Here is a 21,235-nt window from a genome sequence, read left to right on the forward strand (position 1 = left end):
TCATGGCGTGAATGGCGTCGTGTGTGTGATGTCATCACCACGAGGTCGGCGGTGACAGGAAGCGCTGGCTGGCTGGCTGGCTGGCTGGCTGGCTGGCTGGCTGTTGTGTTCCTGCAAGGAGGACTCCCGCTGATGGCGCTCTCTCGCCCCCCCACACCCACGCCCCTCCCTCTCCTCATCAGCGTGCCTCCGCCTCCCAACGCAGCCATCATCCCTCCTCATCATGGCTGCCGCGGACGGCGGGGAGTCACAGGTGTGTGACAATAATTACACCGACACTCTGGCAAAGAAAAATAAATAATGTGCTTGCAGCATTTAATAAGTTTGCAGTAAAAGAGGCAGCGTGACTGGATGGCGGGGCTCTTAAGAGCACGCCGCCGCCACCAGCTGGGGCTCCCCGGGCGTAATGTGCCAATATGCGAGGAGCGACCCCCCCCCCCCCAAATCGCCATGGTGATGGGGTTAACTGCACAGGCCATCTGTCCAGCCAGCGCCCGTTTGGCTTCCTCTGCTTGGTCATCTGAAAGGAAGGGAAAGGGTCCCCAAACGTCTGCTACCCCGACGTAATCTGTCAATAATGATGTCATCATACACGCTCGCTGTCGTCAATGGACGATCTGCAGAAGCGTGGGCCGATGATCGCGGGCGCCGCCATGGGAGCTGAGTGAAGGGAGTGGAAGTGACATTGGCTCTGGGAAGAAGACGTTGCACGTCAACTTCAAACAACCGCCGTCGCCAGTCGACCGTGCTTTTGTCCGTCTCTTCTTCAAGTTGCCGAGCGATCGCCCGCTCATCAAAGCCTCTTCAAAAGCGTCCGTCCCTCCGTCTGTCCGTCGGTCAGCCCCAACGGTGGCATCAGCCGGGCCCCCTGGAGGCAAAATATTTGATCTGTCCTCTTTGCCCCATCGTAGGAGGATGACGACGGCAGGGGCCGAGGAGCAAAGCAAAGAACCCGCCGAGTTCTCTAGTCCTTGCGACTGACACGCTAGCTGCTAGCAGTTTGTTAGCATCAGCCCGACGTCCGTTGTAGGGGGTGGGATTTTATCTTTCCGGAGATCGTGAAGTCATTCCTTCCGTAGGGTCTCATTTTTGCAACAACAACAACTCTCGGGGTGGTCTGAGACTCGAATGCACACGTGCGCTCGCTGGCTGATCTTTGTTATGATTCCAATACGTGAATGCGTGGCCTGTGATCTTTCAAAAGTACAAGAGTTTGAAAAACAAGCACTGCTGGAAATCATTTTGACACGTAAGGAATAATTGAAAGCATTTATCAAGCATGAATTCCAAACATGTGCCGAGCAAAGCTGCTCAAATGTGGCACTTGATTTGATTCGTCAGTGAATGTGATCTGAAGCAGGAAAGAAGAATGAAGTCACGGGTGGAAAGTGTTTTCTGGTACGGCGCGGCCTCCCGTTAACCTCCGCTCCGATGTTTCCCACAAGTTTGTTGGTCAAAGAGGAAACAAAACGGGATTTGCGTCAAAGTGACTCTTTTGGCGGACAGTTGGGAGCCCTTGAAATGATTGACAGCTTCCTTTCTTCCTTTACCGTCATTGGTTTGTGGAACATGGCGACAGGTGATGCCATTTTTTCATTTTGAGGCAAAGTGACTGGAAACAAACGCCATCCATCCATCCATTGCCGTTGTACTTTTTTTCTAATATGTATCGTATATTGATTAAAAAAAAAAAATCAAAAGAGCCCCCACATAACCAATGGAACGCATGAAGCCCCTCATGCACAATTGTTGGGATGGCTGTAAATCGGCGCGCATCAGTCACCTCTTAAGCGTGTGAGCTCAGACTCCATAATTACCTTCCTTTCACATCATGTCTGTATATCCATCTCGAGTCCTATAGAAGATAGGCAGGCCGCGCCCTCTTCTTCCTCTCTGCCTGTCTCACGCACAGTACAGAAACAGCTGCTAGCATGATTGACACGCAGAATCAAATGGGGCCGATGAATCTGCGATTGGAAAGCCAGCCTGCACGTAGCAAAGGTGCAATGTCGCCAACACCGACAGGACAGGACAGGACAGGACAGGACAGGCGCTCATCTCTCCTATTTATTGTGCAAAACACGCAAATGGCGTCAAGTCAAACACGCATTGACCCCACTCCACCTCTTCAAAATGATGACATTTCTTCCTCTTTGAAGAACATCCTTGACTGATCATTTGAAAGGTCGAGTTTAAGCGTGAGCGCTCGTGACGTCTTCAAACCTAAAAACCATCGTGGCAAAAGAGCCGGCGGCTGCATATTGAACACAAAGAATGAATAGGTACGTGCGTGCCGGCTTCGTTTGTCTGCCTGCCTGCCTGCGTGTCGCTCCACTGCTTGCCTTGGGTTCCTCTCTCAGCCCACCTATGGCCTTTTGCAAAACCATGTGCTTGGACTTGCTTTTTTTATGTTGGCTTTGATGAGAAACTAAAGTGAAGAGCTCATTGGCTGCTCGCCGTCATTTGGACACGCACGGCCTCCGAGAAAAAGGCCCAAAACGCTGGCTGCCGCTGATGAGGCGCCCGCAATTTGTCTGCCAGCGGGCCGCGGCTAAGTGAGCCTCAACTGACCAGAAAGGATGGGCCGCCCGCTCTCCGTTAGCCGCGTAATGGACTCGTCCAATTAGGAGGCGGCGAGATGGCGCACGCTTCATTACGGCCCCGAGACCCGCGCCGTCACGTCACAAATGATTTGAGGAGAAATTCACGTTGTCTGGTCTTAACGCGCACGCACGCACGCACGCGTCGCCGCGTGTGACGGCCGAGCACCATCTGGAGGCGCTCCCGATCGAGTCCTCGGCAGCGTGTCGAAATTAAAGACGTGAAAATGCTCTATGAGAGCTGCTCTGTCTGGTTTTCCTCCCAGCTGAGGTGGGAACGCACCAAGAAGCAACTGGGCTTTGGCGGAATATGACTTGACCAAAAGAATGGATAGATAGACAGACAGACAGACAGACGCACGCGCATGCGGGCTATTGATTTGCATCTGTATGTCTGTTTTGGGAATCTCAGCTACAGTTGACAGCATTTGGATGGCTAAACCATTCACAACATTAGCTGGAAAATAAACCATACATCCTTTTTCGTTTTAAACATTTGGCGGACCACTAGAGGGCCGCGGACCACCGGTCGACAAACCCGGCTCCAGTGGAAGAGCGGCAAATAGTCTCGTATGTGGCAATTTTCGGACGGACGGACGGACAGGCTTGGCGCGTTTTGCTTGTCTTAACGCCTTGCCGGGCAGGCGCCGTCATTGATTTGAGGCGCCCGTTCACATGACACGGGCGCCGCCGCTATTGGGGAATCTCTCGATAAATCAATGCGACTTGAAAGGCAAGTGGGAGCCCGGAGAAGCTTTCCGGCGTCCATCACCGAGGTTATTTTGTCAATGGCTGCTAATCCAGGTACATTTCTTCCCGCCGTTTACCGAGCGCCGTTCTCATGACTGAAGTCGGACGGCCTTGGGAAGAAGAGCACAAAAGCAAAGGCTATGGATCGCTGCGGCTAAAATGGGAGTTCAGTAAGAGGTTGCTCTTTCTTCAATCTGAGCTCAGAGTTTCTTCCACAAAGCACAATGGATCTCCAGCCCCCCCTTTATTAGCCATTTGGGCTCTCCTGCCTGCCTGCCTGCCTGCCTGCCTGCCACGCTTTGTGAAAAGTAGCCCTCCCGCAGGTCACATTGCTTGCGTCCAAATTTCTCCGCCAACAAAGACCACTTGGCCTCTTGGACTGTGGACTTGTGAATTGCCCTGGTGACTGGTTTTCCTTCGGTCAACTTTGGAGACAAAAAGTTGATTCTCTCTCAGATGAAAGCAACCGAAAGGGAAAATGTTGCCGCGCGGCACAACTCTCCTTGGCCTGGGCCAGCTCGCTTTTGTTCATTTTCTGCCAGTCGGAAGGAAGCACTTGGATCACGTGGCGTCTGCAGCCAGTTGCTTCAATGACATCAGGGTCGTAAGGGCTTGACAAAAGTGCTGAGCCATCGCGCAAGCGTGCGCTTCCTGCCCCAATTCATTGGAGGGGTGCGAAGGAGGTCCACCAAAACCTTGTTTGCAACCTCCTTAATGAGCTCATTCTCCTCTTTCCCATCGCCGCCATTTCAAGCCGTGGCCTTTCTGCCTGCGCATTCCTGCGCCATGACGTGACATTGTTGATGAATAAAAGGCCGTATTATGTTACACCCCCCCCCCCCACCCAGTAAAAGGGCAAAGTGGACCACTTTTTATCTGCTGAACGAATCAATCAGGATTATGTCAGCGCAAAAGAATCACACACTGCGAGGTTTGGGAAGCCAGAGGAAAAAGCCGTTCCTGCTGACAACAGCCATGGATTGTTTTAGTTTCAATTTAGCTCACTCATAATGTCAGCGCTTGCTTCCGGGTTTCCATCTGGAAAAAAAAAAGCTCTCTTTAGGTGGAGATACAGCAAGTGACGGCCAGTCGCGTCTCTGAAGCGAGCAGCAGGCGAGCGAGCGACCTCTGGAAAAGGCAAAAGTAAAGGCTGGCTCTTTCTATATGCCACGTCTGGTTCCCTCACCCCCACTCCTTGGTCTTTTTGAGGATTGCGAGGGCACTCATTATCATTTGAGCGCTGATGATTAGGAGATCAAACAGAGATCCAATGCTCCGGCTTTAGAGTGGCTGTCAAGGCCGTGACGCATCCTACCCTCGTGAGGAGGAGACGACAGCCCGCAATGAGGAAGAGGGATCGGACAGGAAACCTTTCGTGCCGGAAATGTTATGTGTACGCTAATCAAAGGAAATATAAGTCACACCATCCCAGCCAGCCAGTTTCAAAAAAGGATTCTGCCCACAGCTGATGGACGGGAAAAATGAAATTCAGCAAAATTGGGCATTTCAAACAAGACCAGCTTGATGCTAACCTACGACTCGCATCGATAGTGGCCTCCAATCAACCTGAACACAAACTCGTAGACAGGCGATATCGTGTAGATTCTTCATCCTCTGCGAAGACGGACTTACAGTATCTGATTGCCGCTCATCCTCGTCCTATCAAAGCGTTTCCTGACCGTCTTGTCAGGTCGCCCCCTTGTGGCGACGCGGCGGCCGGCATTCGCTTGGCATCCGACCGTCATCGGCGCGTGAGCGATGACCTCGCCGCCCGTCGCCGTTAACGACCTCGCCGCTCCCAGCTCCGTTTTCCCCTCTCATCAAAAACATTAAGAAGGAAGCAGAAAGAAAAAGGAAAAAAAACATTTCTTCCCGCCAGTCGTTTGCAACCGCATTGTATTTATGCACTGCAGGAAAAAAAAAAGGTAATAGATCAAGCACATTCCATTATTCTCTTATAAGATCATTAGCAAATATAATTAGATATGAAAGAAAGTAATTTGGAGAGGCGAGCTGAGGAAAGCGCTATCAGGCACACAAGACAGATTGTAGCATCGCAGTGTTTGGGCTTAAATTGCTCAGCGGAGCTTTTATCTCCACGCCAATCTTTCAGCCTCAGAAATAGTTTGAGAGGCGCCGCGCCGCATCGCACCGCGCCGCCGACCAGAACAAACGTGCACTTCACTTGCGTGCTTATTTGATTTAAAAAAAAAAAAAGGACTCATTAAAGGCTTGACATTGCTTCTTAGCTTCCTTGTTATTCTCCTCTGGCCAGATACGTGTGGAGGGCTTTCCCACCCTCGCAAACAGTGCCTTTTTTTTTGCCCCGGAGGCCAGTCCGGGAACTGCTTCGCTCGCACTGTCGGATTTCCTTCCAATCTTCTCTCATTTCGGCCATATCCATCGTTTGGATTTTGTCCTGAAGACATTGTTGGCGCCCTCTGCTGTCAGAAATGTTCCCGTGCGTTCCTGTCACGCGCGCATGCGCGCACAAACAGGCAAACAAGTTTTGAATCCGCTTTTGAGGTTATTTTCTGCCACTTTAATAAACGCAAGTAGCACGCAAATGGACTTTTGATGTGTGTGCCGCCACACACACACACACACACACACACACATCACCACTGCAGGGTGTGTTTGTCAAATAGACGTGAGCCCAAAAGCGGAGTCACAATTCCGCCGCCCCAAATTTGCCGCGGCGGCGGCGGCGTGTTCTTCCTCCTCGAAGCGCTTTGAGGGATGAGGAGGGAGAATGTGGATTTTTCTCCTCTTTTGTGCAAATCACAGAGGCCCGTCTATAAACATCCTGTATTCATTAAAAGCATCTAAAAATACGCTTGTTTTGCTCCCTCACTTCCTTGATCCTTTTGCTTGCTAGCGCTCGCTGCAATTGACATATTTAGCATTGTTAGATCAAGTGACTTGACGTTGAACCGGAACCTTTGATGAGGACAAAACCTCCGTCTTTGACTCCGAGAAGTAGACAGCGCTGATCCAGCGCCGCTTCTGCCCAAATGGTTTTCAATGGTCAATCGCGCCAGTTTGAACTTTGACGAGAGGTGTCAAAAGTCTCGGGAAGTCGGCCGACCGGGCAGGACGTTTGAGTTCCGAGACAAACTTGTCCCGGAGGTCTGTCTATCCGTTGGAGTCTCAAGAAGGCGAAGCTTTCCAAAGCGAGTCAGCCATGTTGCTTTGTAGCGGGCCACGTGAACCTTTGTCCACTTCTGAGCCGATTTGAAGCGCCAGATGGGTTATTCGTAGCTAACGTGACTTTCTCTCACCATGTTTGAATGTAGCAAATGTACAGACAGAAACGCAAGCTTTTTTTTTTTCGGTGCCTGCTTCTTGCTCTTCTTAGGCCTGGCTCTCCTAAGAAAAAGGCCCGCGCTGTCCCACCGACCGCCACGGGAGGGCGCACCATGTTTTCCCAAGCATCAACATGGATCGATTTGATAGTGTCTGACAATTTTTTGTCTTCTCAATGAAAGGAAGAAGCCCCGTGATGTCCGATTTGTTGCACTAATGGACAAAGTTAGTTTGTTGTAGATGTTGTCTGTCAGTTCTTGAATTATCGTTCCCGCCGATCAAACCAAAAGCACTTTTTTTTTCTTTCTTTAAAAAAAAACTAAACAGACGGCATGTACTTTGAAAGATGAGCTGAAACAACACCTTTTTTTTTTAGACTGGGGGGGGGGAAATCAAAAGACTGTCCCAGCATTCTTGCGTGACGAGGGGGATGTATTTGCATGCTCTTGCTCCGTGAAAAGGAGAAGAAACTGTAAAATGTTGTTTATCGCCTTAGCGTCAACTGAGCTGATGAATTGTTGCCCGAAATGTGTCGAGTTGTTTGGGCACACCCTTAAAAAGGTGAAAATGAATATTTGCCATTTGGTCTCGTGAATTGGTGTTTGATGTCATTGCCATTTGGGTGAGCTAGGTTACGCACGTCACGTCACGTCACGTCGGGCTTGACTCGCTGTGTTGCACTACCACCTGCTGGTCACGTTGAAAACCTTTTGTTTTTGCCAGTGCCGGCGTGGCTGTCGGAGGAGGAGCAGCCGGTGACCCTTGTCCCCTCTCTGACCCTGGAGCAAGACCACCTCAACGGCGACCTGGACGAGCTCGGCGACCTCGGGCGCAGCCAGCAAGACTAACCGCCGACGTGATGAAGAAGAAAAACGTTTGTTTTGAAACTACCTGTGTGACGCCGAGCACTTCCCGTCAACTTTTTCATTCCTTTCCTTCTTTCCTGTATTCCGCCACCCACCCAGACTTGCTACACATATAAATATATCGTACCCGGAATGTATTCTTCTGTAGACTAGCCACGCTAGCGCGCAGGCTAACTGTTAACGATGGCCGTCTAGGCCGTCAGTAAATAGGCAGGGAAAAAAAGCAACAACATGATGACAAGAAGGAAAAAAAAAAAAAAAAAAAAAACCAAGCAATGTGCATATTAAGGGTTCTTTCCATTTTCAACTAAGAATCACAAAGTGACTGATTGTTTTGTTTGTTTGAAAAATTGCTTGATTGGCCAGATTTCAAGTCAAAGTTTGGGCTCAGCTTCACTTGTGGTTAATGTCGTGCTTTTTCTTTTTCTTTTCTTTTTTCCCAGCAGCCTAAAGTTGCAATGTGGGAAGTCTGGCCTTTTATGTTATATGACAGAAAACTAAGAACAAAGCAATCAGTCCTATTGGAGGTCTTTTTTTTTTTTTTTTTTGGAAAGAAGCAATGAAGCACTGCTGACTTTAACAATGTGTTTGATGATTGTGAACAAGGAGCACTTGAACTGCCCCAAGATGTACTTTGACCCCAAAAGCCCCTCATAGCGGCATCACCCCGCCCCGCCCCACCCGGCCCCGCCCCTTTTATGTGGGGAGGGGTCTTTCTCCGTGTACATTAAGAGATTTAGGAAGACGTTCCCAAGGAGCGTCGTTAAAAAAAAAAACGAGGCATTTACCAAGCCTGCGTTCTTCTTGGGAAGAATTAAAAGAAAAAACAAAAAACAAAGAAGGTTTTGTAAAATACCGCCGGCCGTCGTTGTTGCACAGTGTTGCTGACTACTACTGATGAGGACGGCCAAGATGTATTTCCTTGAAGAAACTGGAAAAGAGGGACATGTTGTGAATAGCCTTAGCGTGGACTATAGCTGTGCTAGACACTTTGATTTGGCTCACCTTGTCATTTTTCATCACACGTCGGTATATTCCAGCATCCAGATTGAAGCCCAAATCTACTTGACCCTTGACCTTGTGATGAGTTGAAGATGGCCACCTGTTGAAGATGAGAAGAGTCATCCAAGTGAATAGTGCCCCAAACATTTTTGCCAGCGTGGCGTACGCGCCACGGTCGGTCCATCGGGAAAAGCAAAATGACAAACAAACAAACAAAAGATGACAATCGTCCGCCGTGCTGCAAAGCGTCAAGGGCGCATGGATGAGGCTGAGGAAGGATGAAGGTGATGCTGCTGACCTTGCGTAGCGAGCAGGCGGGACTCCTCTCCTTGTCCCTTGGCCTTTTCTTTGACGCTTGACTGACTGACTGACTGACTGACTGCTTGCTTGGGGTTCTCGCCAGCATTTTGCACTGTGATTGTATGATGAGCAAGATGATGAGGAAGATGAGATGATTCCCTGAAGGCCGCCGCCGCCGCCGCCGCCATCGTGTGTTTGTGCGTCTCCCTCGGCGTCGTGAAATGTTTCCGTCTTTTTTTTCATGTGAAGAGAACGATTCTAACGCGCTAATGTACAGTCCCCGATAAGATGATCGTAATATTAATAATAATGGTATGGTAATAATAATCAACCCCCGTTTCTTTTCCTCCCAGCCAAGACTTTAGTTGGATCTATACTCGATGTGGCTTTGACTTTTTCTTTGGACTTCCTCGGAGCCGCCGGCGGCCGGCCGGCCTGCGTGCGTGCGTGCGTGTGCGACGGGTCGCCGGAGGGGCGGCGAGCGGTCGCGTTCCACATCCTCTCCTGGTGTCTTGTGTTTGGCAGATGCTTCGTTTTGTAACTACTGAACTGTACTTATAAGAAAAATAAAATGTATTCCAACTCCAAAAAAAAAGAAGAAAAAAAAAGAAAAGATGGCATCTGCTGCGTTCTTCTTCTGTGGCCATCCAAGTTTGAAAGAAAAAAAAATCATTCCGTTGAAAAGAAAATGTGAAGAACTAAAACTTTCAATGATTGATGAATTTGTTGTGAAATAACTTTTGACTTCAATGTCAACATTTTCTTTTCAGCTCAATGTGACTTGATTTCAAAAATGAGTCCGTCGTCAGAAAGTCAAAAAAGAAATAAATCTGAATTTCAAATTCAACTTTAAAATTCAGCAAATGTAAGTTTTAATTTTTTTTTCCCAATTTTATTGCATAACTGTATTGAAAATTCAAAATCTCATTTTTGAAAAAACTTTGTCAAAGTAATTCATCAACACTGTTCAAATCTATTTTGACTTTAAATTAAAAAAAAACATGAAATGTTAGTTTCCAAAAATTCCCAAATTTGAATGTAATTGATTCTGTTGCCAATAATAGCTTATTTAGGGGAAATGCTTGGATTTCCCCGCTTTTCCCAACCCCAAAAAATCATACTGTTAAAAATGAAATTGTGATTTTTTTCAGTTTAATGCTTGCCATATGGATTGTCTCATTGAAAATGGAACAATTCAGTTTGGCACCATGAAAACCCAACTCGGTTAAGTTAAATCAATTTCGTTTGAATTTTTTTCAAAACGTTACAAATAAAATAAACATGTATTTACACCTCAAACGTGAGCGTTACATGAAGAAAAAAAAAAGAAAAAACAGACTCCAACCATTTTCTTTGAACTCCTTGAACTTGACAAAGGCCGAACACGAAGAAAACGGCGGGCGGCGCTTCAGCAGTTGTGCGGGGCGGGCTGCTTGACGCGCGCAAAGACGCGGCGGCGCTGGCGCGTCTTGACCGTGGTCAGGTTTTGCCTGAGGAGGGCGCCGCGACTCAGCTTCTTGCGCTCAGGCCTCCCGCCGCCAACGGCGACGATACGTGCCCACGCCGAAACCACAGTGATGACACCACGGGCCTGAGGACACACGCAAAGACTTCCGCATTCATTCATTTCTTATTTGGGGGCATTTTGTGAGTTACCTGTACGAAACATTTTCCTGGTCTGAACCTTCGTCCTCTCGGTTGCGGTCACGGAGGCGGTGGTCAGCTGCGCTCGTCCCGCATCTCATCTGATAAACGGACACGCTGGACTCTGACTCTTCGAGGGACAAAAGGGGCCCCACCTCTGACACACACACACACACACACACATGCTGCCGGTCTGGCTCTGTATGGTATGTGTGTGCGTGCGTGCGCATAAATTGTCACCTGGTAGACTGACAATGACCCAGCCACCGTCTTCAAACTCCAGCAGTCGGTCTCCCCCATCTTCCCATTGGTCATCGCCGCCGAGCAGCTGAGAAATGATCTTGCCTATCATCGTCAGGGCAACCTGCGTGAAGAAGGAAGGTGCGTACAACTATTAGTATAGTACAATTTCAAGTTTTGTCTCCCTCTTGTGGCCACCTGCGCACATGACGCCTGTCAGTGCTAGTTCATAAGGCGTCAGAGTGACTGAATAGCTTTTTTAAATGGCGCAAATGTGAACAAAAAAAATGATGACATAATTAAAACGACCCTATTATTTCTTTGAAATGTTGACTTGCTTGACTTTTGCCGCCGTGACTTCGAATTGCATGTATTTGCCATTTGGGTCAGATGTGATGGACTGCCGTGACGTCAGAGCGAGGACAAAAAACAAAACAAAAACAAAGACCCTTCGAGGAGGGTTTGCAAAAAGATGTCACGCCTCTCAAAGCTAAGAATAGTGTTTTAACTCACCTGATGGATATATCGATATTGTTCTTTTCCTTCTTCAAGGTGCGGTCGTCGAGCTGAGTTGATGCTGCTGTAGATTTGTTTTGCTTGATGTTTCTCTTCGTTCCAGCCCAGTGCCGTGACGTCATCAAGAGCCGTCATCCTCTGACAGCGCTTCATTGGCAAGCAACAGCTGCATTTGATTTGAATCTAAGAATCATCATTTCAATAAAATAGCTGTATTCAAATAAAATGATATATGTTTTTTTTTTTTCTTTTGTTGTTGTCGTTGTTTATCGCCGAGTGTTCTCACCGAGCCTTTTCCTACATTACCCGGACTGAGCAGTCCAAAAAGAGGCGGGCTCAGGTTAAGTCACTGGACGCAGGAGTCTTTATTTTGCTTTATTATTACTTAGAAGCTCTTTTGCTAAAGTGACTATGACTATGTCTAATTGATTTAGTTTTTTTTTTTTTATTGTCCTTAAAAGCAGACTTTGTTGACGTCATCAAAAGCCGTCCCAAGAGGCGGGAGCTCATTACGTCACCGAAAAGTTTTTCCGGAGTCCTCGATAGGATAACTTTATGCTTTATGTTCCTCAATGATGTGATAAATTGTTTGACTTGATCGTGATTAACATATTAATCTTTTTTTTTTTTTCAATTGCGCAGCCATCCCTACCAGCGTCCAACTACGTCATCCAAAGCCGACCGAAAGTCGGTGACGAGACTCCCAACAACAGCACGACCAAACTTTCTTATTCCGACAAGTGTACCGGGTAAGAAAAGTTTGAACACATTAAGAACAAATAAAGTAACGTTTTTGAAGGGAGAACGTGATGCGGCTAACCTAACTTTAGTCGAGGAAGTAAGTGTTAAAACGAAACTGGAGGGAGGTATTTCGGGTCCACCCTTCCTTCATCTGTTCTCGCAAAACCGTTCGGTGATCCATTTGTTGTCCGTTGATAGTTGGTAAAGTAGGCACACAATTCAAAGTGCTTGCATACTTGCTCATATCTATCAAGACAGACAACATTGTTGACTTGAAAATATCAGAGTCCCTGTGTCTTTTCAGTCATGACCTCTTGAGACTTTTTGTATTTCTGATACACTTGCCTACCAAACGGTGTCAGGTCAATGAGTTCAACTGGCTTTTGTCCTCATTCGTGAGTTTTGACCAGCCTCTAAAAATGCCCAAAGTGAGGTCTCTTTGGGAATTGCTTTTTGGTCTGTTTGTTTTGTAAATGCATTCAGGATATGTCGACCAAGTCAAAAGGGCTCGGAGGCTTCATTTCCTCCTGAATTACTTTGGAATTGTTTTCTGCTATGCTTTTGCCGCAGAGTTAGCAAGATGGCTCCCAGGGTGGATGACGTCATGCGTCTGTGCCGCAACATCTCAGCTCACCAGCAAATTAAGGTGGCGGTCAAAGGCTCGGCCCAGGGAGCTTTCGTGGCCGCCGGCGGCGCCTTTGTGGGAGGCCTGATGGGCGGACCGCCTGGGATCGCCGTCGGTAAGAACGACGACGACAAACTTGTTTGGCAAATCATCTCCAACGACAACGGGTGTGTGGTTGTGGCTGTTTGTGGGTGTAGTTGTGGATGTTTTTGCGGTCGTGCGCGCGCACTGCTAGTTCATTGACATTTCCAGGTCAGGTTGGCAGAATGAATTCATGACTATGGCACGCAAGCTAACACAATGCTAACTCGGTGGGCTAAGTCTCCCGCTCGAGCAACTTGTACGGTTTGAAATCACGAAGGAACGAATATACGTACACGTTAGTTGCATGAGGTAAGCTTTTGCGGTGACCAAAGTGTTTTCAAAATGCCCATCGACAAGTCAGAAAGATAGCTAGCGACCATCACGAGCACGGAGAAATTGAAACGCGAGGAGAACACGCTGCTCAGGTCAGGACTATTTGCGTGACAGTTATTTGTGGAAGTTATTTGTGGCTCGCGGGATCCTCCGAACACAAACGCGCGAATCACCATCGCGGCCGAGACAGCTGACCTTAGCTGGCAGGGTCAACTGGACAGAGAAGCGCTTTTGCCACAAGGTGGAGTTGTCTTTTGAAGGACTTGAAGAAACGGCAAGTCTGAGGGCTGCGGAAATAATGGACAGCTGGGATGGGAGGAAAAGTGGCTTGAAGCCAGAAAAGAGCGCGCCTTTGACTCCCTTGCGTGTGTCCACCAGGGGGCGTGCTGGGCAGCCTGCTGGCGGGCTGGCTGGGGAGCGGCCAATTCCAGCCGCTGGCTCAGATCCTGACCGAGCTGCCGCCGGCGCAGCGCAACAGACTCTACGAGGACGTCAGCGCCGTCCTGGCCGGCTTGACGTGGACGGACGCGGCCCAGCTGGTGGCCTTGGTGACGGGCAACGGCACGTTGCAGCAGCAGGTGCTCGCCGCCCTGCTCAACTACGTCACCAAAGAGCTCCGAGCGGAGGTGCGCTACAGAGACTGAAAGTTTCGAGCTTGTGCCGCCCTCGCCCTCCCTGTCCATTATACCTCTCGCTCCAAATGATGTAGCTCCCACATTACACATGTTTCATAATAGATCTTGTTTACGGCCGCTTTTGTCTGTTTTGCAATACTTTTCGGGTTTTGTTTATGTCCACACTGTGTGCTACGCTTCTCCAAGACTCTTCTTCCATTTTATATGCACACTGATTCGTGATTCACGGATGGATGAGAGAGAGAGAGCGCTCGCGCTCGCTCGCTATGTTTTCCGTCAAAGCCGAACGTCTCCGTCCTCAGTGGGCTTCCGTCCAAGTTCTTCCGGGTTGTCGCTGTCGGCATAACGAGACGTGGAAGCCTAGTCCCGAACGAGCGTCGACGAGCCATCTTGAATGAAATGCACTACAAGAGCATTCGTTTCATCTTCGTGTCGGGATGGCTGAACCTGCCTCGGTGCCTAGCTAGCTTAGCTTGCTAAGCAGGGATCAAGTCTAACACGTTATGTATGCACGACGCGTGAAAGAAGAAGAAGAAGAGTTGGACGAGGAGGAGAAGGAGCGACCAGGGCAAGTTGCGGATGCCGCTTGCGAGCAGCCCCCGGCCCGACATGTGACGCACACGGCAGGTTTGTTCTCTCACGATCGCCGGTTGGCTAACTTGTGGCAACTGCGTTAAGAGAGAGAGAGAGAGAGAGACTCCTCCAGTCCACCATTCCTTCATTCCTGTTGTAAGTGCTAAGGCCGAGTCCCAGCCACGTTGCCTCCTGAATGGTGTGGTGCCCGCTGATTCCTCCTCCTTTGCTCGCTCCTTTCTTTGACGTTGATAAAGACAATGTCATGAGTTTGATACCAGAATTGGCCACCCTTTGTGATGAAGGGCTATAGAAATAAAATGGACTCAACTTGCCCCCGGTCATCAGAGGCCATTAATTTCCATTTTGAAGCAGGTTTATTAGAATACGCACTGCCTCAACATTCCCCTAAGAAAGTCCCCCAAAAATGGGACTGGACTGAGCAAAGCTTGACTTGTGTTTTCTTGTGTCCTGCAGACCTCAAAGAAAAAGAGCTGCAGGCACCAAAGTCTCCTCAAATTCAAGAGGAGAGCTCACACATCAAAGAAGAGCAGGAGGACCAAATCAACACGTTTCCATTGAGCGACGTCCGTGTCAAGAGCCAAGAAGATGACGGTGGAGCGGACGGCCTCTTTGCTCCACTTGATGACTCCAAAGGTGATATGACGCGTCCCGCTGACAACAAACGTGTTCAATGTTCTCAGTGTGACAAAACCTTTGCCTGCAAGTCAAACTTGAAAAAACACACAAGAACACACACTGGAGAAAAAGCTTTTGTCTGCTCCATTTGTGGGAAAAGATACGCCAGAAACGGACACTTAACGATACACACAAGAACGCACACTGGGGAAAAACCTTTTGTCTGCTCCGTTTGCGGGAAAAGCTTTGCTCAAAATGAGACTTTAACAGCTCACACTAGAACACACACTGGAGAAAGACCTTTTGCCTGTTCCCTTTGTGGGAAAAGCTTCTCTTTAAAGGCCAATTTAACAAAGCACACAAGAACACATACTGGGGAAAAACCTTTTGCTTGTTCATTTTGCGCTCAAACATTTTCTGTCAAGGAAACCTTAAAAACACACACCAGAACGCACACCGGGGAGAAAGAGTTTGTCTGTTTCATTTGTGGCAAAAGATTTGCTCTTAAGGAAAGCTTAAAAAAGCACACAAGAACACATGTTGGGGAAAAGCCTTTTGCCTGCTCTGTTTGTCACAAAACATTCACTGTGAATTCACATTTAAAAACACACACGAGAACACACACTGGGGAAAAACCTTTTGCCTGCTCTGTTTGTGAGAAAAGATTCTCTGTCAAGTCGCAGCTAAAAAGACATACAAGAACACACACTGGAGAAAAACCTTTTAGCTGTTCAGCGTGTGAAAAAAGATTCACTCGAAAGGAACTTTTAAGAGCGCACACCTGCGTGGCGGCGGCGGCGGCAGCGGCGGGCACACTGAAGAAACGCCTTTTGCCTGCTGGACTTGTGGCCAAAGCTTTTGTGTGAAAACTGCAGTTTCCACCGGCGAGGACGTGGCAAAGCATTAAGGATGGGCTCCAGAGACACAAAAGGAACTCCGCATCGGCCTTGGCTGAATCTGCCGACCAAAAGGAGGCTGTCTTGCCAATCCCCACTTGCTTTTTTACTCCCTCCCTTTAAAGAAACTCTGGGGTTTGGGTAGCTCATTGAATACTCGGATTGATTTGAATATGTTTTATCTAGCCCAACACAGCATTTTGCATGAAATGAATGGTCACAGATTGTAAAAGAGTGGCAATCATTCCATTGATTACAACAGCGCATCACGCACCCTAGGTAGGTAGGTAGGTAGGGGCGCCCCACAAACATTGTGTGCTGAGTTGGAAATAAAGTCAGTTCAAAAGAAAATACAAGATTGGTTCTTGACAATGCTCCCTCCACAAACTCAACCCAATGTCCAAATGTGTGACCAAAAAGGCTTTGCTCTCCAAAACGCAGAGCTCCTCGACCTACCTTTGCTGAACCCAATGAGGCAACATCTTCAAGCGGCGGGTCCTCCGTGCCTTCCGGTCCGTGCTCGGTCCCTCCGGCGCTGCTCGACGGCAGACACCCACCGCTAGTAAGTAGGCTGGGCTTGTCCTTCAAGGTGTGGCCGAGTGCCGTCTTTGACTTGAAAAATCCGACCGACAATTGCAGACGTGGCTTTTCCTCACTGGTGCTCAGCATGTGCGCTTCTCTCCTTTCTCGCCGTGCTCGTGAGAACGCTCGGCTCGTTCGGATTCGTTCCGGAAACAAAGTGCGTGACGCCAGTTACGTTGTTGAGCTCATATCGTGAATTTGGGAACAGTCACCGTAGAGGAATATGAGCAATATCGATTCAGAAGGTAGAATCTCATGGAAAGAAAAGAGAAAGTCATTTTACTTTCAAGTCACAGTGTTGTCACTTTTCATTGGTCAACTACACACTGTAACTGACAATATCACGGGGAAGAGATGACCCACATTGGCCACGGCACAGCACCGTTGCCCGCTTCGAGTTCATTCGAGCGATTCATTGAGCACCTGCACACTTGTGTCTCTTCACCTGACGTTTCACGTGAAATCTTTTGTCACACACAGCGCAACTGAATGGTTTCTCACCAGTGTGCGTTCTCACGTGTGATACCAAATGCTCCTTCTGAGTGAATCTTTTATCGCATTCTGAGCAGGCGTACATTTTCTCCCCTGTGTGTGTTCTTGTGTGTGCAATTAAATGCCCCTTCTGGGTGAATCCTTTCCCACAAACTAAGCAGGCAAAAGGTTTCTCTCCAGCGTGAGTTCTCGCGTGCGCTGTTAAGTTGGTCCTCTTGGAGAAGCGTTTACTACAAACTGTGCAGGAAAATGGTTTCTCGCCAGTGTGTGTTCTCGTGTGTTGTATCAGTGTCGACCGCACGCTGAACCTTAAGCTGCAAACCGAGCAGGTGAACGGTTTCTCTCCGGTGTGTGTTCTTATGTGTATTCTTAAGTCCCCCTTCTGAGTAAACCTGGTCCCACAAAATGAACAAGCAAAGGTTTTCTCGCCGCTGTGTGTTCTCGTGTGTGCTACGAGATGCCCCTTCTGAGTGAATCGTGTGTCACAAACCGAGCAGGCAAAAGGTTTCTCTCCCGTGTGGGTTCTTGTGTGGGCTATTAAATCTCCTTTCTGTCGGAATCTTGTTTGGCAAAAGGAGCAGGCAAAAGGCTTTTCCCCAGTGTGCGTTCTGGAGTGTACTCTTAAGTCTCCCTTTCGAGAAAAGCCTTTGCCGCAAAGCAAACAGGCAAACGGTTTCTCCCCAGTGTGCGTTCTTGTGTGTGCCATCAAATGTCCCTTCTGGGTGAATCTTTTATCACAAACAGAGCAGGAGAAGGGCTTTTCTCCAGTGTGTGTTCTTATGTGCCTTTTCAACGTGGACGTGTTGTAAAAGGTTTTGTCACACCGAGGACATGCTAAATGTTTGTCGTCAGTGCGGCACGTCACCAGAGCCCCTTCCGAGTGCTTAGCGTCAGTGTCGCCAGCGTCTGAGAGGGGAGCTAAGAGGCTTTGTGATTGGAAGTCTTCCAATGCCCCCTCTCCGTCACTTGCTTCACTCTTTACCATGACAGTCAATGGAAACGCATCCTCTTGCTCTTTCTCCTCCACGTCGGGCTCCCGAGGCCAAAGGCAAAAGTGGCCTCCACTGTCGTCTGCAGAAGGCAGAGAGAGAGAGAAAGAAAGAGAGAGAGAAAGAAAGAGAGAGAGAGAGAGAGAAAGAGAGAAAGAAAGAAAGAAAGAAAGAAAGAAAGAAAGAAAGAAAGAAAGAAAGAAAGAAAGAAAGAAAGAAAGAAAGAAAGAAAAGCACGCGCGGTTTGCGGTTGAAGTCAGGCTATGCTCTGTCAAGTTTCAGGTCGGGACTTTTTCATGCTCCTCCTCACTTGGACTACTGACCTTGCTCTTCTTCACTCTTCACAATCACACCCATCATTTCAAAGTGGCTGATTTGGGCTTCCCGCTCTTCCTCTTTGATGTTTGGGGGCTCTGGCTCCTGCCGCTCAAGACCGACATCTTCCTGCGGGACGTCTGCAGGACACAAGAAGACAAAGGCAGGTGGTACGGCTGCCGTCTTGCCGTAGCCCGGACATAGGAGGAAAATGACATCTCGCAGCTCTTTCAATTTTGTGTCTGAAATGGTTCTTCTGAATGTGTGGGGCGTGCGTGCGTGCGAGCGAGCGAGTCTGAGTGGAGGCAGCGAGGCACGATTGGGAAGTCCATTCGGCTTACGTCCACCCACCTCTGGGAAGTAACTGAAGAAGAAGAAGGGGGGGAAAAAAAAGCGCACAAACCTGCTCGGCGGAGCCCGACTTGAGGCCTTAAAGCAGCGGGCAGCACTTGACGTTGTGGATGTTTTGCTCCGCAGATTGCCCCCTCACTCTCTCCTTTTGCAACGTTTGCACACATTTCTTCACGATAATAGCAAGACTTTACGTGCCTGCTCGATTTGTTTAGCGCTGTTCTGCTAGCAAAGGTGTCTCCTCGCTGGCGGCTAACAAGCTAAGCTAAGCTACGCTTGCTCGGGAAGCTTCAACATGCACCGAGACAAATTGAAGCGGACACGGAGAATGAAATTGATGATGTTTTTCTCCCGTTATTGCTCGTCAAGGCTTTAGTGCGTTGAGAAGAATGATTTGGTGGAGCGCATCAAAACTCAAAGGTTTACTGCACGAGCTCTTTGACGTAAACAGTACGGCAACTCCATTTGGACAAACTAAAACATAATGACATCAGAAAGCGTCGCCCTGAGCACTGCTAACGGCTTCAGCGAGCATCGTGCATTTGCTCGCAGTTATGATTATTTTGGTTTTCTTTTGGAATTTTCCCAATTGAAACTTTGGATTTGATACTAATTGATGCCAAACAATGTCACTGACCAAAAATGTCACAGTTCCAACAATAAAAAAAAAGGATATTTCTCATTTTTCTCACCTTTCCAACTTAAAGCGAGTCTTTTTTGCTAGGATGTCAAAAATTCCAATAATTCTACACTTTCCCCTTGAAAATACCCATAAACAAACAATTCTCAGGATTTGATGAATCTCTCATTTCAATTCTACGAACGGGTTGACCCGGTTCATGGACGATGTCCAAAATTCCCCTCGACCGGAGCTTGCCGACGATTGGAAGTCGGAGATGGGAGCGATAGAAAATGATCCGGCGCCGCTCTCGCAGACCGCGCGCCCGGTTCTCTACCTCGTACCTGGAACGAAATGTGGCGGGCGGAGCGCGTCGTTCATTTAAGCAGGTCCGGTGATTCCAGAGCATGGAATGAGTGGACCAGTCGCAGCCTGAGTTTGCTGACTTTATTTTGCAGCCTCGCCTCCACACCGGTGTCCCTCAAGGTCACACTTGAGCTTGAAACTTCTTTTACACACAGTGCAATTGAAGGCTTTCTCACCAGTGTGTACTCTGGTGTGCTCTGCCAAATAAGCCTTTCGAGTAAATCCTTTGCCACAAAATAAACATGCAAAAGGTGCTTCCCCGCTATGTGTCCTCGCGTGCCTTGCCAAATCTCCCTTCTGAGTAAATCTTTGAGCGCACTGTGAGCAGGAAAAGGGTTTCTCTCCAGTGTGTATCCTGACGTGTTCTATCAAATGTTCCTTTCTGGAGAATCTCTTATCGCAGAACGAGCAGGCGAGCGGTTTATCTCCGGTGTGTGTTCTCGTGTGCCTCGTCAAATGTGTCTTGGATGAAAAGGTTTTAGCACAAAGTGAGCAGGCAAAAGGTTTGTCCCCAGTGTGGGTCCTCATGTGTTTGGTTAGGTTTCCCTTCATGGAGAACCTTTTCTCACAGACGGAGCAGGCAAAAGGTTTGTCGCCAGTGTGCGTTCTTTTGTGCGTTATTAAGGTTCCCTGCGCGGAGAATCTTTGAGCGCAAATGGGACAGGCAAAAGGTTTTTCCCCAGTGTGCGCTCTAGTGTGTCTTATCAAATCGCCTTTCTGAGTGAATGTTTGGCCACAAACTGAGCAGGCAAAAGGTTTCTCTCCAGTGTGCGTTCTCATGTGTTTGGTTAAATTTCCCTTGATGGAGAACCTTTTGTCGCAGACGGAGCAAGCAAAAGGTTTATCGCCAGTGTGCGTTCGCGAGTGTGCTCTCAATAACGACAGCCTGTCAAATGTTTTGTCACAATGAGAACACTGGAAAGGCTTGTCGTCGGCGTGGCAAGTCACATCGCCTCGAGAGTGACGGTCGTCATTGTCAGAAGATGTCACGTTGTCGCCTTCCGATAATGGAGCTATGAGGCCTTCTGACCGGGCTCCTCCGTCGCTTTGGTCCCCGTCACCTTCTTCGCTCTTCACGGTGACAACCGTGAATGGAAACGTGCTGACGTCCTGCTCCTGCTCCTCCTCTTTGATGTGAGGAACATTGGGCTGCCGCCCAGGACCGAGACGCTCCTCCTCACTGACGTCTGCAACAAATTCAAATTCGAGTCAACTTTCCTTGTGTGATATGGAGGTTGCCTGCCTGCCTGCCTGCCCGCGTTCCAGAAAGTACGCACCTGCTCCGGGAACCTCAACTGGAAGCCGATTGCAATCTGCGTCCAGTGCTTGACGGTCCCATTGGGTCGCCTCTTGCCGCGTTGCACACAAGTCTTCGGCGTAGTCTTCTTCTTTGATGCGTTTTGCGCACATTTCGACACTCGCGGCTTGCTTTGCGATGTGTTGCTGATGAACGAACGGGTGGGTCTCTTTGTTCGTTCGCGGCTAGCGAGCGAAGCTAGGCTAGCTACGCTAACTCGAGAGCCTTCACCGTGCGCCGGAAGGGACGAAGAGATTTCATTCACGGGGTGTCAATTCTTGTCCAGCGAAGATGGACGAACTGGGGCTTCGGTGGGCTTCAATGTTCGAACGAATGTTCAGTCAAGCCAGCGCGACGTACGAAGTAGTAAAGCTCCATCGCGGAAAGAGCACGATACGTCACGTCCATTTAAGGTCGTGGTAAACAAACGTCATTTCCGCTTTTAAATCCTCCAGTTTAGCAGCCTTTCAAATG

The 21,235-nt window shown here is 48.6% G+C and overlaps 5 protein-coding genes across 11 annotated transcripts in view; 3 read left to right on the plus strand and 2 right to left on the minus strand.

The window, feature by feature from the left end:
- Positions 1–9,401, plus strand: part of znf536 (zinc finger protein 536) — a 107,618-nt gene extending 98,217 nt beyond the window's left edge. For all 4 annotated transcript variants that reach the window (XM_085908585.1, XM_085908587.1, XM_085908586.1 and 1 more), the window contains one exon: positions 7,380–9,401. In XM_085908585.1, coding sequence (XP_085764711.1) covers positions 7,380–7,504 — 125 coding nt within the window. In that variant the 3' untranslated portion in view covers positions 7,505–9,401. The remainder of the gene's footprint in view (positions 1–7,379) is intronic.
- Positions 9,402–9,647: 246 nt separating this feature from the next.
- Positions 9,648–12,069, minus strand: LOC147059750 (uncharacterized). Its single transcript, XM_085907216.1, has 4 exons — positions 11,222–12,069; positions 10,709–10,832; positions 10,481–10,625; positions 9,648–10,434 (listed from the first exon to the last, which is right to left on the minus strand). Exons 1-4 carry the CDS (start codon positions 11,375–11,377, stop codon positions 10,233–10,235), a joined length of 627 nt encoding a protein of 208 aa, XP_085763342.1. The 5' UTR covers positions 11,378–12,069; the 3' UTR covers positions 9,648–10,232.
- LOC147059751 (protein C19orf12 homolog) lies at positions 11,688–13,654 on the plus strand. Its single transcript, XM_085908625.1, has 3 exons — positions 11,688–11,973; positions 12,536–12,705; positions 13,386–13,654. Exons 2-3 carry the CDS (start codon positions 12,546–12,548, stop codon positions 13,649–13,651), a joined length of 426 nt encoding a protein of 141 aa, XP_085764751.1. The 5' UTR covers positions 11,688–11,973; positions 12,536–12,545; the 3' UTR covers positions 13,652–13,654.
- On the plus strand, positions 13,520–19,954 carry LOC147059752 (uncharacterized). 4 transcript variants are annotated; one of them, XM_085908606.1, is made up of 3 exons: positions 14,131–14,269; positions 14,693–14,872; positions 18,181–19,954. In XM_085908606.1, exons 1-3 carry the CDS (start codon positions 14,146–14,148, stop codon positions 18,330–18,332), a joined length of 456 nt encoding a protein of 151 aa, XP_085764732.1. In that variant the 5' UTR covers positions 14,131–14,145; the 3' UTR covers positions 18,333–19,954. The 4 variants fall into 4 exon arrangements, with proteins under 4 accessions (XP_085764731.1, XP_085764730.1, XP_085764732.1 ...); XM_085908607.1 differs by lacking the exon at positions 18,181–19,954 and adding an exon at positions 15,730–16,211; XM_085908605.1 differs by lacking the exons at positions 14,131–14,269; positions 18,181–19,954 and adding an exon at positions 13,520–13,633 and having other exon boundaries at positions 14,693–16,211.
- On the minus strand, positions 14,617–21,235 carry LOC147059753 (uncharacterized). Its single transcript, XM_085908626.1, has 3 exons — positions 20,742–21,235; positions 19,569–20,651; positions 14,617–17,697 (listed from the first exon to the last, which is right to left on the minus strand). The coding sequence occupies exons 1-3, from the start codon at positions 20,872–20,874 to the stop codon at positions 16,745–16,747; spliced, it is 2,169 nt and encodes a 722-aa protein (XP_085764752.1). The 5' UTR covers positions 20,875–21,235; the 3' UTR covers positions 14,617–16,744.

This window comes from Syngnathus leptorhynchus, chromosome 3 (assembly GCF_054491065.1).
Source record: "Syngnathus leptorhynchus isolate UIUO chromosome 3, UIUO_Slep, whole genome shotgun sequence".
Lineage (NCBI taxonomy): Eukaryota > Metazoa > Chordata > Actinopteri > Syngnathiformes > Syngnathidae > Syngnathus > Syngnathus leptorhynchus.